Source organism: Styela clava, chromosome 9, assembly GCF_964204865.1.
Source record: "Styela clava chromosome 9, kaStyClav1.hap1.2, whole genome shotgun sequence".
In the NCBI taxonomy this organism is placed as follows: domain Eukaryota; kingdom Metazoa; phylum Chordata; class Ascidiacea; order Stolidobranchia; family Styelidae; genus Styela; species Styela clava.
In genome coordinates, this window is record NC_135258.1 from 10,883,001 (window position 1) to 10,900,677 (window position 17,677).

At 33.3% G+C, this 17,677-nt stretch overlaps 3 protein-coding genes across 3 annotated transcripts; 1 reads left to right on the forward strand and 2 right to left on the reverse strand.

The window, feature by feature from the left end:
- Positions 1-1,262: 1,262 nt before the first annotated feature.
- Positions 1,263-9,724, reverse strand: LOC120338935 (pantothenate kinase 3-like). Its single transcript, XM_039406947.2, has 6 exons — positions 9,465-9,724; positions 8,704-8,923; positions 6,554-6,751; positions 4,996-5,179; positions 4,524-4,647; positions 1,263-4,194 (listed from the first exon to the last, which is right to left on the reverse strand). The coding sequence occupies exons 1-6, from the start codon at positions 9,690-9,692 to the stop codon at positions 4,012-4,014; spliced, it is 1,137 nt and encodes a 378-aa protein (XP_039262881.2). The 5' UTR covers positions 9,693-9,724; the 3' UTR covers positions 1,263-4,011.
- Positions 9,725-10,768: 1,044 nt separating this feature from the next.
- Positions 10,769-11,927, forward strand: LOC120339552 (mitochondrial intermembrane space import and assembly protein 40-like). The gene is made up of 3 exons (XM_039407700.2): positions 10,769-10,926; positions 11,003-11,104; positions 11,544-11,927. Exons 1-3 carry the CDS (start codon positions 10,890-10,892, stop codon positions 11,912-11,914), a joined length of 510 nt encoding a protein of 169 aa, XP_039263634.1. The 5' UTR covers positions 10,769-10,889; the 3' UTR covers positions 11,915-11,927.
- Positions 11,928-12,351: 424 nt separating this feature from the next.
- Positions 12,352-17,032, reverse strand: LOC120339551 (kelch domain-containing protein 10-like). Its single transcript, XM_039407699.2, has 8 exons — positions 16,712-17,032; positions 16,036-16,138; positions 15,852-15,940; positions 15,040-15,194; positions 14,409-14,557; positions 13,947-14,104; positions 13,207-13,391; positions 12,352-12,851 (listed from the first exon to the last, which is right to left on the reverse strand). The coding sequence occupies exons 1-8, from the start codon at positions 16,779-16,781 to the stop codon at positions 12,627-12,629; spliced, it is 1,134 nt and encodes a 377-aa protein (XP_039263633.2). The 5' UTR covers positions 16,782-17,032; the 3' UTR covers positions 12,352-12,626.
- Between the last annotated feature and the right edge of the window lie 645 nt (positions 17,033-17,677).

The following is a 17,677-nucleotide window of genomic DNA, read 5'->3' on the forward strand; positions in this document are numbered from 1 at the left end:
AATTCCTTTTTTTTTAAAATAAAACTCTTTGCTCAAAACTGGTTACCATTATTATTATAAGTTTGAAGCGACAAAGCAGTTCAACAGGTAATTGAGGTATTTTTTTCATGACACCGTGCTATGGCTGTATGGGGAGATTGGAGAACTTTCACTCTAGTCTTAGGAATGAACGCATGAGGCTGATAATGGAAATTTGGATTTGGAAAAAAACCTTGTTTGAAATTTTTGAAAAGTAATAGGCTGAATTGGTTTTGAAGATAAATTTTGTGAAAGGGAGACTTGATATTCGCCTTTTTACTGCATGTATTCGTGATATGTGCCAAATTAAGGAGGCCAAAAAGATTTGTTTTCAAGTCTGGGTATGAAGCAGGAGTTGCACAATTAAAATTGAACCCAAAATGTTTTCCTCCAATCTCCCATTCACCCTGTCGCCTTCGTATTAGACTGCAAAAGACTATGTACTTGGTCTGCGGATAATTGTATCACAATAGCTCGTATTTTTGATTGAGAGCATTGAAAAAAAAATTTCGCTTTGAATTGCTTCCAGTTTTTTGGTTTCAAACACTGCTGCCGAAAACAGCGTTATTTCTATTTAATGTAATAGTCGCTGTAATCTATGAACTAGCCTCTGGCAGATCAAACCTTAACTTTGCCAACAACGCACGAAGTCCTTAAGATATAGTTACAACCAGTGGCGGGATTCAAATTTTTCGTCGGCCTGTTTCTTCACAAAAGACATATATATTTCAGCCGGTTCTGTTACCGGCAGAACACTGACAGTAACCAGTAATTCTAACCGGTTCGCTGATCCCATAAAATTACTTGAGACGGTTCTATAGAACCGGTTGAATCCCACTACTGGTTACACACTGTCCTACTGACACATGATATAAATAGGTGATAAACTTCCATTACATATGTTGTTCTTGGAATACAATAATGAAAATATAAAAACCCCACAAGATGCAGCTACATTGAAGATCAGGTAGCATCCTATCCTTTCCCTGCAAAGTATTAACACTATACTTTTGAAAGTCAAACTACTCTGGCATGGTGGTGGTAAGACATCAATTCATTATGGTTTTGAACGCTACCAATAAATTTAGGTCAGCCCCATCCAACTGGCATTAGAAGTGTGGCTTTTCGCCAATATTGCTAAAAGTCAAGAAGATCAACCTAGTAACCGATGTACTAACATTATCTCAAGGGGTGACTATAGATCGCTTGCGGGCATTGGCAACAAATTATTAGATGGCATGATCTACCTCTGTCAAATAGTTTTTATTCTTGGTGTATTTAAACATAAACGCTTGAATTCAGAAAAACATTGTATCGTACTTAAGCAAAAATAACCGCTTCCACAATGATGGTGTTTTTCATAAAAATATGCACAAAAATTAAAAGAATCTGAATAAAAAACAAAAAGATTGTAATAGTATGAATCAATTTGGCATAGGATGGAACAAATATCATCAAAAAATCGCAACAACATTTAAATGGACGGATCACTAAGCAATGAACTTCATCATAGATTTTATATGTTAATCTATTAATAAATAATAACCATTTCCAATACACTGCAGGGCAATGAAATGTTATCTTAGTAAGAGTAATATTAACACCAGGAGAGGAGTTGGAATAAATACGCTTGTAAAATGCACATAACGGATTTAAAATTTTAAGCTCTTGACTGACATTTTTTCAAAGCCACAATTTATACTTTACATAAAGTTTGATAAGTGGATATAATAGTTATTGGATTTTCATATTTACTGTGAATGGATAAAAAGACTCACCGTAATCATATGGCCAACCAAGATCACCTCTGTCGTTAATTATAACCAATTAGGTTTTTTATATTGGTAAAGTGTATTAGAAAATATCCCCACATCTGTGTGAACGAAGTACAATAATAATATTTTGATTGTCATAAACCGATCCCAAGGTAATTCCCAGTACCATAAAATTAGTTGGGAGTATTTTTCGAATATAGAAATCATGACAATTACTACTATTTTCATATAAGTGGATGAGATGACAAAAAATACTGCATATTGGATTAATTTATATAACAATAATATTTCAGGAATGTAAAAATGTAGCAGCTTTGCGATGACCAGTCACTCGAATGCACCAATATCCATTTTAGATACTTAAAAATGGTTAATAGTATTTTCAAAATCATTATCAAATATAGAGTATACAATATTAACACAGCAAAAGGTAAAATTCATAGCTTCCGAAAGCTATGGAGTTAAATTTCTTGCCGGAGTCGTTTTTTCAAATTCAATTGAGGTCCCTGGAGTTGAATAATAACACTTTTCAATATCAAAGTGTTAAAATTTTCCAAATAAAACATGCAAATGGCAATGCTTTCATAGTTAAAATCAGGAATATGCTCAGGTGTATGTTTATATGATATCTCTAGACCCAGAAGCCAGACTGATCTTTGGACATTCTAAATCAGTGGGTCTCAAAAATGGAGCGCGCCCCACAAGGGGGGGAAAGACCATTTTTTGATGAGGCAACTAAAACTAAAAAAAAAATTGTTAGATTCGATCTTGTCCACCTTATTTTGGATATTTACATTCCATCCCCTTATTTTCAATGTGTTTTTTGAATAAAACATACTTTCGCCTCACTATCTGTTAATTGTACCTTATTGTTAGCTAGTTACTTTGGAGGTGGGGCACGAGACTTGACAATTCTAAAATGGGGCATGGCTTACAATGTTTGAGAACCACTGTTCTAAATTGTTGGGAAGAAGTCCCAAAATGCCACGTAAGCTAAAACTCACTGGCGGTTAGTTGATGACAAGCAGAGTTATCCACTTTTGATGACTCTGGTTACTTTAAGTCTTTGATAATTGGTCACTTGAGCCTCCCTCCCCAACATTGGTGTCAAAATTTACGAGATCTTGCTTCGTGGTTGACACTATATATACATACACCTTTGTAAAATAGCAATCAAAGGACTGTGCACAAAATTAATGCTCACAATATATCATGCATACTTCAATACTTTATATGAAATGGTAGATTTTCAGCATAATCGCAGATAATGACTTGATCGCTATTCGAGAGTTTTTGACAACTCAACAACCTTTGTACGTTTAACAACTATTAAAAAAGATGAAACTCAATGTAAAAAATAACAAACGAAATTGCCTTTGCAACAAGTTTGTAACCATATGAACATTTCTCCAATCAAATGAGTTTTTTCATCCATGAATCAAACCATGCAACACAACAAAAAACGTATTTGGTAGATGAATATATCATATGTCAAATAAGTTTTGTACTTTATAGACCACTGATTTAATATTCCAATAAATCACTTTCAAAAATAAAAAAAACTTTATATTATGAAAAATGTACAATTAAGTAGACTTGAATAAGTAAAAGATAAAGGTTAAAACAGAATTAAATACAACATGCCATGGCAATAATTTTTGTCCTGTTGGCTCTGAAGGGGACTTTAACAGCAGCCACTCAGACATATAGAGCTAGTAAATTACAAACGACACAGATTGCCAAATTTATCACAGGAGTGACAAAATTGCTAACTGGAATCATCACAAAATTTTGAATCGTAAATCTGAGAAAATTGACAGTAAAATTTCACTCCATTTAAAAAAAGGTTTTCAAATTCATTATTCAATACCCTCAACCGACTGCATTATCAGCCTTGATTTATCCAAAAATGAAAATAAATCGTAACTTTTTATAAAAATTATTCAATTCGATTATGTGGTGTTGTTCAACAATATATATACTCATTGTACAAACTGGCATATATGACATCACCGTACATTCTTTCCAAAAAATTGAAATACGAATTATAGAATTTCACAATTCAACAAGTTTGTACTTTCACTTTCAGTAAAGCAGAAATAGGTATAAAACATTTCTTAAATTATAAAGAACTGCATATACAACTTAATTTATATTCGACTTTGCAAATTAGAGTGCAATTTTCATTTTTTTTTTCTTTTCGCTTTTCGAAACACCATCATGAATCGATTGCGCAAGACATTCCTAATAAAGCTCCGACAGCCCCAAAATATCCTTCATGTTCAAGAAAAAGTGCTTTCAAGGATCCGCCCGACCAGTAGTCCATAGCATATGCAAGAAGTTTCATAGATATTGGATTGACTCTCAAAAAGTTTCCAACAAACACAGCTCTGTCAATATTCTAGAAAAGCAAGTTAAAACAATTATATCTTTAGTATGGATGGCCAACTGTATAAGTTATATATAGCTATGAAACAGATTCAAATAATGTCTTTTGAGTGGATTTAATTATTAATTCAATTCCTAATTTTACCCCATTTTCTTATATCTTCGTTAGCTTGCTTGATGTCAAGTTTTTAAGTTTGAAAACTTATTATATTTAAAAAAATGGTGAAATATAAAATGAAAGAATTGCCACCATATTGAAATTTTCACTAATTACATGATATGGTGAAATCTTGAATGGTATTTGCTCAATCTGTCTTTCATAAATTGAAAATGTGCACTCACCTCACGAGCAGCACAATTCATTACAATGCTTCCAATATTGTTTGTTATGGTGACAAGTGTTGCTTTAGCTAAATCTTCTTTTGTTGTTGCATTACGGAGTTCTTTTTGATTCATTTTACCAAAACTGAAACAAACATAAAATAATACTTTCAAAACGGTGAATTGAACGTTTAATTCATAATGTTTATGTACCCAAGAATCAAACGGCTGCAAAAGAGAAGACCGATAGCCCATCTGTAAGAAGCCTTTCAAACTACAATTGAAAACACCATTTATCATATTGCAATTCACCAGGGGGTCACAAGCAAAGTCCTTCGCTATGTACCTCACATATAAGCCTACCTCAAGCGACCATGTGTATGGCAACTAATCACAGACTGCTAAATTTATACACGTTAACGAATGGACATTACTAAAAATATTTAGGAGTAGAGTAGAGTAGTAGCCATTAAAAGAACAAGTCAACTCTTACCTGGATGCCACTGTGTCGCCAGACAAATTGAATTTTTTATAATCCCCTCCGTAGATATCACGAACTAACTTGTCAACTTTAGTACTGTCCCCATGTGTTGCAAGTTCGATTGCTTCTTCAAATGTCTCACAACCAGTCAATAAACAACATAGCCCAAGGAATGTTCCTCCTCCTAAACTGGTCCCTGAGAAGTAGGCAATAATGAAAAAGTATTCAAAATGGATACAATTTCCGGTGCTTCAGAAGTGTACGTACCAATATGGAGGTAACTAATTTTGTTCGCAAATTTTACATCAAGTTGTGTAAAGGGACTGAAGCCTATGGGCAGGGGGTATATTCACTTGGCTAACACAGACAGTCCCCAAACTCGTAATAGAACTAAAATAAGGTAAATCGGAATAAAATTATGGCCTAACCTTAACCTGGTACACACACTACAGGAGTACCCAAATTCCATTAGCAAAATAGGGATAGGATAAAGATAGATGAGAATAGATAATGATAGGTGCCTATTCAACAGTTTAATGACGGAAATAAACTTTTTTACATCTTTAAAATAAATAATGTAATGAAATAATTCAGATATCACAGCGATAAATAAATAAAATATAGGTATTTGCTCCGTAAAAAGCATTTGTCATTATGACATAACAAGTTTTTTTACAATTTCTAAAGCCTGTACCATACATATTCAGATATTAAAATACTCTCACTGATAGAGATTTATTTGAAGTCAAATAATAAAATCCTTTTAACCCTGCTACCTGTCAAATATAAAAAATTTTAACAAAGGATTTCATTGATTAGACAGTAACAATGGGGAACAGTCGTTAATTTTAACAACTTGAATTCAAACACGCCTCCATTTTCATGATTATAAAAGTAATTTCATTGGTTGCTATAAAAACATTACACTTGTGATAGTCAACGACACTGACACGCCTACACGCCCACAAAAATTTTCCCAGTATATACCTATACTAGTTTATTTTGTACTAAATATGATGGTATCCTGATATGTGATTGTGTTGTGAGACTAATCTAAAATAAAATTACGTTTAATTTTCAATTATATCTCAAAACAGATCAAACAACAATGACCACTTCAAAAATGATATAGAACACTCGATAGTAAAACACTTCAATTACAAAACTTTGTAAGTGTTGTGCACTTTTACTCTATAAAAAGCCTATAATGAGAAGTCACTTGTGTGTGGAAAAATCGTAACTTCGTAAGAGTGAATAAGAGTTTTGGTATAAGCTAATACGTATTCTTGTCTCGATCAAATTTTGTTATGAAGTTACTCCTTAATATATCTTCACCAGGTTTGATTTATTTTAATCAGTTTTGGTGTTTTTTTTACTTCATTTGATACACCTTCAGTTGCGAGAAGTACATCAAAGTTCTTTAACCAAATTTACTAGATATAGGATCTTCAAAAATACCTTAGCACGCACAATACAATTTCCGCAAACGATAGAATAAACTTGAAACACAGTGAAAATTAAGTAATCAACTGAATTTTTTTTTTGTTTCCAAAATTCTTCATCACAATACCTGAAACCCTTTTGCATTCTTGTTGTGAATATACCGCCATTATGCTCACACCCGATCCAATATTGCAGACGAGGTAAGGATAAGGATTTCGGAAATTGTATGGTTCTTTTTTCAGTCCGCCAGGGTCTAGGGGTTGTGCAAGAGAAAAACATTCAGATCTTCCATTGACTTCTGTATTGTGGTCGATAAAATGAATTCCTGTCGAAAACAGTAAAATAGTTACTTATTAACAAAGTATTTACAGTTGTATTTAAAGAGCAATTAATTCTGATATCCCAATCTAGAGTAACTATGAACCATTGAAGTTGCATAAAAGCAAATTTATTTATTTAGCACAAATATAACCGACGGTTATCCACAAATCATTTATGACATTAAACTAATATGCATTATGAAAAAACACAGTAAAAACATGCCACAACAGCAAAAAATATTAGTTAGTCATTCACTATTTATTAAGGGCTTGAAAAAATTTTGAAAATATCTAAATGATATTTGAATTTTTGCTTAGTTACAGTATTTTCTTAAAATTTTGGCCCTTTGGCAAAATAACAATGTCAAATACTTGAAAAATTTGACATATCTTGTGAATTCACATCGTATTTTAGTATGTTATTTATTGAACTTATTAATATTATGAAATTCAAATTTGAAAGCTGAATTCCATGATATGAAATCAACAAACTCCTATGTATTGAATTTGACTAAAATGAATAATACGACAATATTAAATTTTACCACGAATGAAAGAATCCTCACAATGCAACATTGAACTTGTTTATAAAAGCTTTCGAGGCTTATTAAAACAAACAAAAATCATCTCATAAGGATTGACTTGCAGTATACATCCTGATCGATCAGAACAAAAACATAAGAGACAGATGTACAGGCACGGAACTCTTTTCTTGGAGCATAACACATATTAAGGCTCTTAATCAATACTTGAAACTACATAATATTCTTAGGTGCATATAGTAAAAGATAGTACCGGTAATATAACTGGTGTCGTGCTGCAATCATAGTTGGAATGATGTATGTTCTTCATAATTTCATTGGTATTAGTGGTATGTTGGCAAAAGTATACCTTAACTAAGGAACTCCAACTGTATATTACATACAATGGATGAAAAAAAAATCTGGCTATTCTCAATATCAAATTATAAACTGTCATACACGCAAGTGAAAACGTACTAATTAAAATTGAAATATTTCCGCAAAAAATTGAAAATATCAATTGGTATATTTGGTCACAATATGAGAACAAAATATGAGACAAAGAAGAAAGACAACAATTTACATAATATGCGAGTTTATTCCATTCTAGCAAACAAACATATCTTATTAATAAGCTATTTCAACATGATGACGTCGGTATTATTAAAATATGTCAGTTTTATCAATAAGCTATTTGCAAAAATCTAACTTCGTTAATTGAAACCATAATTGCTACCACAAAAAGTTTATAAAAATCTTGATTTTTGTCAAGTTCCATAATACACTAAGACATTCCTGCAAAACACAAATGCCCGCTTACCTCAACTGTAGCTAGGCACATAATTAAACTATCTTTGGAAATATTTAGGGGTTCTCTACAAAGTTGCAATGTGCTATCTTTACAAATTTTTAATCTTTTATTTGGTTCGTCGTTCGTGGCATATCAACATTAACTTAGATCTAGGGTGTATTTAAAGATATTTGATTATTATTAACTTCTTCAATATAGCAACTACCATATATGATGAGTAGCCATTGAAGGGTACTTGTGGAAAAATTTTCAATTGACAGACTGAAGGGCAATTTGGGGAATTTCTAGTCTAAGAGCTAGGCTCTTGTTTCGAGGAACTTTCATGTAGGTTTCTCGTCTTTATTGAGTTGATAAAAATAGCAACGCATTAATTAAGTTTAAGAGTTGTAATTAATTTAGCCCATTGAATCATAAATTTTTGATTGTGCTACAAGAGCTGATGCGACAACGACAAGATTAGGTTACAAGAATCACATTCATTTTATTTTAGAGTGTGTTCAACATAATGTGTAATATGTCACCAAAATAGAATAAAATATAAATACTTGAAAGAGATGAGAAAAAAATTTAAAATCAAACCTCGTTAAAACTACCAGAATTAGTAAACAAAAAAAATTTTAATTACCCTTTATCAGACATTGAAATTCGTCCAACTTGTTGAGTCTTAGATTAATCTCCTTCAAAAATTTTTCTTCAAATTTATAAGCTCCTCCTCCAGTTGCATGACATATATTATGCATGGTTGAAAATTCTTTCTCTTTGACCATTCGAATAAAACTATCCATCCTGTGTGTTGGAAATCGAAGAAAGTGCATGTTGCCAACATAACCGTTGAATTTCAATCCCTGAAAAAGATCAAACTGTTAGAGAACCAGGGACATTGTTTGATTATTCTTCCATGGTAAAAGTAAAACTATAAACAGGGGGCACAAAATCAATGGAAAATTTAAAAAAGTACGGTAGTAAACATTTTTGATTTTAAAAAAACTTAAAATATTTTTAAATTTAAATTTAACCTCTGCCGTTCACATAACAAATAAACTGAGTTTTACCTCGTGCTGTAAAAAAGACTATTACGGTAATAATCAAAACAATGTTTATCTCAAACATTCTACAAATTCAATTCCTATTAATTCACAATAGCTTGTTATTAATGGTGACATCTCAAGATTGCGCTTCCTTTTAGTTCATTGCGCACTGACGGTTTGCCAATTTGTATCAATATGAATACCAAGATTGTCTCGTAAATGAGGGGTTTGCACTGACTGTTATTATTGATGTCTTTTAACCTAGGGGCTATCCTTGAAACCGGAGAACTGTGTTGATTTTATAACTTAAATGATTTTTTATACAGCTATATTAACAAAGCAACAAAAAACCATGAACCTTGATTTCTAAATGAGCATCCCGCACTCCAGTTTGTCCATACGCAATACTCGATAACAAGGTTTCACGAATTACTTTCAAAGATTCTTCTTCATCTCGTACTTCTTGTTTCGTCATTGAAGTTGGTTCAAAATAAACGAGTTTAACCAGAGTACCTCCTATATCAATCCCATACCAAGGAAATGGTTGACGTCCTTGTGGTGAATTTGTGGCATCGCTTGTAGCCATTTTTATATAAATAATATAAAATACTAAGGAATAAATAGCAATGTTAAGCAACTTCAAGACCTTATAGATACCTCTATTCTATGTTCGACTCTTTTTTCTCAGTATGATTTAATGTTAGACTCCGTCTTAGGCTGTTAGGTGATGCTGTTCGATAACCATCACTGGTTCATTGCGTCTCATTTCACACTGAAATGCATTTCTCTTATCTTCTTAATTATGTTTGTACAATGTGTGCTTTCGGCATGTGATAAAATAAACTACTGACCTCAGCCGCTGTAAGTTGTGCATCATTCAACATATCAAGGGGTGATACAGTGATACCGTACCTTATTAATGCCAATATCCAAATTTAGTACATGCATTCATAGCATCACAGACAGGGCGAATGCTGCAATATCAATCAAGCCAGCCTACTTTGATACTAAATTTTATATAGCCTAGTTATAGTTTTAATTGGACATTTCATAGGCTACATTCAGAACCACATTCAATTTGATCTAAATTTAAGAGGGACAAATTCCACACCACCAAAGTATTCATTGCATTTTCATTATTCGAAGCCCTCTAATAACATTGGTTACCGTACTAACAATACAGCAATTTAAATCCACGATCAAATTGAATAGATCATTTTATATGTTAGTACCCGGTACTACCGTACACAGTACACACAAGTCACACAATCTCGGAGCGATAAAAATAATACAAAAATGCAAGATCGTTTAAAAATCAACGTATTCTGAAATAATAAATATGCCCAGTCTTTCAATGGCAATGCAGTAATAATGCAATTTCCATTAGTAACATTAACGAAAGAACGCGATACCGGCGTTGTCGAACGCGAATTGAATGGTGATTTTGTTTTGGTTGGATTTTGGGAAACGCGGTCCGCGCTTTGCTTGCGCATCATGACTCATGAGGTACGAATTATTGCTCTCTGTCGGAAGCTAGAGGCTGTTTGAAATGATGCATATGGCTAATTTTCGTACTTTAATCTGTGTGACAAAATTACCCAAGAAACATTTTAATTACCACACTTTACTGTAATTCGATTTAATTGTATATGTCTTTTATAAATATTGTGAAATTTTAATTTTATACCCTGTCTAAATAACCACTGGGGCATATCGGTGACTGCAAACAGTGAAAGTCACGCTGGTCTGGCAGGTGCTCCGGTTTAGAAGTTAGGGCGCTTGGATGCTGATAAAAGAAATGTCCTACTGCCGTAAAGAAGGTTAGTTTCAGTTATTTCATCTAAAAGCTATTCTCACTCGCATGGAATATGACTATAAAATGTTTTGTTTGTTCAGGGAAAGACATAATAATATTCGCGACAGAGGACGATTTGTCCAGTCCCAGTACGGTCACACTTCTCCCGGATAATCCCAGCGATGTAGATACCAGCCATGAAGGTTAGCAATGCCTTTTTTATTATTTGAATGCTCGAATATACGAGTATAGGTCGTAAATCAAATGTTATAAGCAATTTATCCATGGGATTTGAGCTTGACGCATATTAATTACATTATTTCTATAAGATTCAAACGGTGGATACCCCTACTGCCCTATACTTAAAATTTGTACCCGTCTCAAACCACATTATTAATGTCCTCATCAAGTAGTGGCTATATTTTTCATGTTTAATTTTCTTGATATTGCATATGACTTGATTGAAGAATTGTTACGAATGCATATCTTTTTGACTTTACAATTCCTGTACTTATTTCTGGCTGCCTAATATCAAGGCCACACACCATGATTTTCCATATAGTTTCGTCGTATTTCATTTGCCTTGTGGTATGGGTATGAAATCGTATTGTAAAATTATTGACAATATTTCATTATTCCTAGGCGCAATACTTCCGAATGGAGATATAAACTGGGATTGTCCATGTCTTGGAAATCTACCAAATGGACCTTGTGGCCCCTCATTTCGTGAAGCTTTCACATGTTGGGTGGAAAATCGAGACGACCAAGATTCTTTTGCGGAAAAATGTTTTGATAACTTTTCTAAATGGGAAGATTGTTTATCAGAAAATAGAGACATTTATAAACCATCATCTTCAAAGCAAAATGACAATGACGATAATTTAAATATTGAAGCTAATGCTTTAAATGAGACTGAAATTGAGAACTCAAATGGTTCAGAAACGGTTAATATGAAGACCGAAAACAGACCTGCTATTGCTGCTGCATATATCGGAGATTCTAAAGAAAAATGAGTTTGTTTGCGAGGTTCTGTATTAAGACAAGTTTGATTGGTATTTTCTGGAATACTTTGTTACATTTTTTTACACGATTCCACAAGTGAGTGAATGCTTTCAAAGTGCAGTTTCCCCACTAAGGGCTGTTCTTATCTATTATTAAACATAACTGAATTGTGGCCGCTGGGTCCTAAGTGCTTTTCAGCGGTACTCTCACATGAACAAATGCTAGTCCAATCTTTTGCGACTACGGCTTTCTAACAAAATAATAAAGTCTCATTACCCAGTTGAAAGAAAATTATATATTTGAAAAACAACAAATTTTTAAGTGCTTAATTCTAGCCTAAAAACACCATGCGAAAAAATGATAAATAGAGTAGCATTAAAAGCAAGCAGCCTGGACTAGTAATTAATTATATAAGGTGTGCACTTAAGTGTTTATTTTGTGATTGGGGGGGGGGGGGGAGCATTTTATACTTCCCAGGCCGCTAGATGAAGGCAAAAAATTACTTTAAAACCAGATGCTTGCAATAGAGATAGTTATTACTAATAGGTAACACTGCTCGCTCCACTGTGGATTTTTAAAAATAAATATTCTTTATTAGGGAAGAATGAATTTTTTTGAGGTATTTCCGATACCACAACATCGATAGCAACATTTTATCTGTCCAAAACCAGCAATGATGAATCAGTTCAATGACTCAACCATGTACAGCACACTTTATCTTGATCATGCTCCTACTGGGTAAGGCAACTGACTGGTCAAGCTTCTGTTCACACCAAGCTCAATAAGTTTTTTGTGAGGTAATTTTTTTAGTTGGGGGAAAGAATTGAGCAACTTTTGCCAACATAATGTTTGAAGACTTGGTAGTCTCAACCACATTCTATAACAACTTGCAGTTCGAATGTTTGGTTCAATGCAAGAAACACCACCAAATATATACATGCGTCCATCCTAGAATTGAGGAAAATATGAAAAAATTAACTTGAGTTTTACCCAAGGCTGTAAAGAATCACAGCCTCATTGTTGGGCCTTGACTTTTTTTGGTATGGTCACTACCGTGAAATATAAAAATTGTGCAGACTTTCAAATCAATATTATAAACTGAACTAATATGATAAGCTGAGTCTGATAAGTTTTATTATTTGCATTCAGCACTACAAAATCATAAATGTGATAGAAAAAGTAGCTGTTTAGCAGCTAGAGCCACTAAAATTTCTGGTAGCACCTGGCTCCAGCTCTTTAGTCTTGATTTTACTTGTATTATTCGTCTTACCTCCCATCACAAAATCTAGCTTTACATACATACCGGAGTCACAGTTGCAGAATGGAAATAAACTGGCTCTATCATATCAGTTATTTTTGTCCATTGCATAGTTCGTAAATTGATTTTCCAAACATCTCCAGTAATACGGATACCATCATATCCACCACTTATTACGGCTTCATCTTGCAATTGCACACAACCATGGCAACGTCTGGGTGCAGGATAACCTGTAACAAACAATTAATACTAATTAGCAAAAGTAATACTTTCCCACAGCTTATTTGATATTCCATAACTAGCATGACGGGCGATTATATAATTGATTATAGAATCAGGAGAGCAAACAAAACTTCAAATAGGGTTTAAGGGTACAGAATTCAAATTTGTGTTGCCAAAAGAAGTACATGTACACTCACCTAATAATATCAAATTGGCAGAGATATATTAAAATTTATAAAAAAAATGCGAGAAACTTGAGATAAATACCTGGTAAAAAAAACTAGAAAAATAAATAAAGATTAGGTACTTGCCACACCATATAATAATACCATTACCATGCATAATGATTTTGTAACAGTCCCAAATTGAATACTGAATTAGTAAACAGTAAAGAAAAATATTTATTAAAACAAAGAAGATCAATCTTTACCAATTGTAATATGATGTATTCCAGAAATGAACCTTGGAATATATTGGATAAATGCATTCCATTATCAACCAGCGGTATTATCTGATAAAAAAAAATTGATATACCCCGTTGTTTGAAAAGTTGAATTACTTACCAGGGTTTTGTAAAGTATCTGGTTTTGTGACACGACATGTCCACCGTGTTGTTTTAAAATTGAAAGAATGCAATATTCTTAGATTATTGACAGAATTTGATGTTCCCCCGCCCAGGATAATAAGATTGTCTTGAAATAATGCAATTTCATGTCTGTACCTGCAAAAATAAAATCTCACAATATATCTATAGGCTTATCATAAATTTCAGAACTTTGTCAAAGTGAACAGCGCCCATACTTTTCCAGTGATTAATAGAGTTAGTTAGCTTTACGACTCTGATGAAAGACTTGTACCATTTGAACAAATAAATTAAATCTGGGGTCACAAGGCCTCCCAGTAAAATATTTTTCAACACCAACTTATGTTAATAACAATCAAATTTGGAACCAGTAGCAATTATTTATACCAATTGTAACTATATTATCATTGAATTGAAGTAAAATCAATAGTAATTAAACAACCTTTCAGCTGGCATTTCAGAAAACACGTTATTTGGTATGATTCTGTTCCATTTTAATGTCTTCAAGTTTAATTTGTGTAGATCAGTATTATAAAAATATCCAGATGTTCCTCCATGAACAATTAACTTTCTTTTGTAAAGTGTCATCGCCTGAATGAAGGTAAAGAAGGAGTTTTTATAATCATTAAAAAGGAATGTAGTCTGGCTACAATAAATTTGGTAGGCTATGCCAAACCAGGAAAAATAAAGTAGCTCTTTGAAAGACATCATATATCAAAGGTGTATAAAAAAGCAACCCAGGCCAAGCAAAAGAGACTTGGTCAGGACGAGCACAAAGATTAGAAGCATAATTGTTAATTCATAATTGACAAAATAAAGAGATGTATATATATCCATGATCGAGATCCTGAGGGGCCGTACATGAGCCCATGTGAAAAGTGATTGTATCAATATTTTATATGCAGCGACAATATCATTTTGTTTTGCGACTGCATATTTCAACAAACATTCAGAGAAATATTAAATCTGAATCCAAGTTTTTTATGAATAGCCTTTTAATAAATGAATATTTATATACCGGTACTTGAAATCACTATCAATTTCCAATATGTATCAATTTGTCTTATGCTCACCTGTCCATACTTTTCATCAGGTAGATTTCCATCACATTTTAGTTCTCTCCAAACACCTGATCGCAAGTTACATACACTCAATTTATTGCTACTATTTATTCCAAATGGATATCCGGTTCCACCAAATACAAGCATGTGACTGTTATCGATGATGGCTTTAGAAAAATAGAAATAAACACGAAAATCAGTATGTATTGTACTAAATATAATTTGAAAGCATATCTAAGAAAAAGAAAAAATATTCAAAATAGCATTAGTACGATTTTTCTGGACCAAGGATGAATATGTAATAACACCAAAGAAAATATTCATAGTTCATTAGACCTGTGATTAATGAACTAACAGAAACAGAGTCTTCAATTACTCTCACATAAGAACAAATACAAACACTATCAGGGTTGGGCCCCAAGTACCTAAATCCCAAGTCACAAAACATCAGAGTCATGAATCAAGTTGAGTCACAAATCATGAAAAATTTCAATAACAGTGAGATGGACATTCATATTGAAAATAGTAATTTCTATATATTTTTCGAAAAGCAGGAGTTATTTATGCATTGTCATCAACACAATGCAGCTATTTCAGGTCAATGTTACACAAGCTAGTAAGTTTTTGATTCGAAAAATAAGCCATTTTCGTGGGGACTCAAGTCATTATATTTGATGCTTAGTTAAAAGGTGAAGCTGGTCAGTCGAAAACTTTACCCAATAAATGGTATCCAAATCACTGTACTGTACCCAGGTTCAGAGATACAGATCTAAAATAAGTGATCAGTTCAAGATTCCAAAGAATAAAATGTTGTGAGACTATACTTGAATGCGACGCAAGTTCCCCTGGCATGTCTCCTTCGCACTGCATTAAATTCCATTGTCCTGTTGCAATATTCAACCTCCAAATTTCCCTGAATATAATGGATAACAATACAGCAGTAAGATAACGACAGATTGCAATCGAAATTTGTCGAGCTTGTAAGAAAACAATCAAATAGTGAATTACCTGAAAAGCGGTGTATTGACATTCCCGGGGTTGTACCCCCCAAGAACCCACATGTGGGTTTCGTTAGCGACAGCTCTGTGACCACTTCGTGCAGAGGGTGAATCTACAAAACAACATAATGCTTATTTCTATTTGGAATTTTGAAATACACCAACAAAAACCTGAAAATATCCATTGATTCCGCATGTTTGGTGTAGTTTCATACCTCAAGTATCGGTACTTTTAGTGGGCGTAGCAAAACAATTTTTGCTTATGTCACTCCCAAGCCTCACCTGACTGCGTTCACCCAAAATCGTGCTTGCTATTTCTTTCATTTTCTTGTCGTAACAATCACGATATGAGAGAGATCGCTGCCATTAGTGAGTTCATTATCGTCGGCACAGATGCCATTTCGGCCGATCATAGGTAGGCAAGCTCAATGACGAGATTGTGACATCATGATAACATAATTTTTGGATGGCGTACGTAGTCAGGTCAGGTGGAGGTTAGGATTGACATGACCCGATTGTCAGTTTGTGCTTTTGCTATTTTTGCAAAATATAGTCTACAATACATACTACAGTACCGGTACTGACATATGAATTTGACAACGCTGTTAAATCATCAAAAGCAAACACAGTTCATCAGTTAAACAAAATCACCAGTAACTTTAGAACTTAACAATTTAATATCTCACCTTGGCCTGTTGAAGGATTCAACCTTATCAATTTATTGACGCCAACAATGGTGTCATCTTTGCAATCCATGCCGAATAGGCTATAACATCAATTTTTTTCAGAATGCTTGCGTAAATGTGTAGAAGCGAAACAATCAAATGCCTGCACCCAGCAACATCATTGAAAACAAAACAGAATTAACTGTACAAGTTTTGTCTATATTTCAAATGCAGACTTTTATCAGCATTTCATTTGTCCGTAAACAAAGATGAGAAGAATCATCAGCTTTGGGCTTAAGCTTTACAGTAGCCTACAGACGCGAATCTGAAAACTGTGGAAATGAATTTCTTCAGAATAATTTCACGACCTTTGACCCTCAGTAAAGTTCAATTTCTTTTTATCAACGACTAACTTTTTGAGGCTTTTGATATAAATATTGAGGCAGCAAAAAATATAGTGCTGAATATTATAAATTGCAAAATAATCCCAATTTTTGGGTTTTTATAAATGTCTCCCTGATCCTCGACCGCAAAGAAATCTCCCAATGATTTATCATCGCGATAATTTTTATGCTTATTTCAAAAGTGCTTTTACGAGTTGTCGCTTACAAACTGGTTTACATGTTAAATCATTATTTATTCAAAATATTTACCCATCTGCCGTTTAAAAGTGCGGATGACTAATTTTATCTTAGTCCATCGCAGCTTAGTTTTGTATTCCTGCAACTCTCTCTTTTTTCATACCTCATTTAAATATGTTTGGTGCGTATTTTCAGCATGGTGAAGAAATAAACTACTAAATATTACTGTCTGAGCGGCTTTACTGATTACAGTTGTTACATCATCGTCACTTAGTTAAGGAAGAATGAAAATATGATATATGGAATGCACACCGGAAAAGATCTGATTCAATGTAGCTACTTTTAATGGAAAAAATGGGATTAAAATCAAAGCTACGTCTAAGGGCCGTAATCTACTTATCTGGGA

Bases quoted from the DNA above. Each gene is read 5' to 3' on its own strand.
- LOC120339552 (XM_039407700.2), top strand. From the start codon at position 10,890: ATGCTGATAAAAGAAATGTCCTACTGCCGTAAAGAAG. The intron at 10,927-11,002 runs GTTAGTTTCAGT...TTGTTTGTTCAG, and splicing joins GTCCTACTGCCGTAAAGAAG to GGAAAGACATAATAATATTC. The intron at 11,105-11,543 runs GTTAGCAATGCC...CATTATTCCTAG, and splicing joins TGTAGATACCAGCCATGAAG to GCGCAATACTTCCGAATGGA.
- LOC120338935 (XM_039406947.2), bottom strand. From the start codon at position 9,692: ATGGCTACAAGCGATGCCACAAATTCACCACAAGGACGTCAACCATTT. The intron at 8,924-9,464 runs GTTCATGGTTTT...GATCTTTTTCAG, and splicing joins ATGCTCATTTAGAAATCAAG to GGATTGAAATTCAACGGTTA. The intron at 5,180-6,553 runs GTATTGTGATGA...CCTACTTCTCAG, and splicing joins AGAATGCAAAAGGGTTTCAG to GGACCAGTTTAGGAGGAGGA.
- LOC120339551 (XM_039407699.2), bottom strand. From the start codon at position 16,781: ATGGATTGCAAAGATGACACCATTGTTGGCGTCAATAAATTGATAAGG. The intron at 16,139-16,711 runs GTGAGATATTAA...GTTGTTTTGTAG, and splicing joins GAATCCTTCAACAGGCCAAG to ATTCACCCTCTGCACGAAGT. The intron at 13,392-13,946 runs GTAAGTAATTCA...TGTTTGTTACAG, and splicing joins AGATACTTTACAAAACCCTG to GTTATCCTGCACCCAGACGT.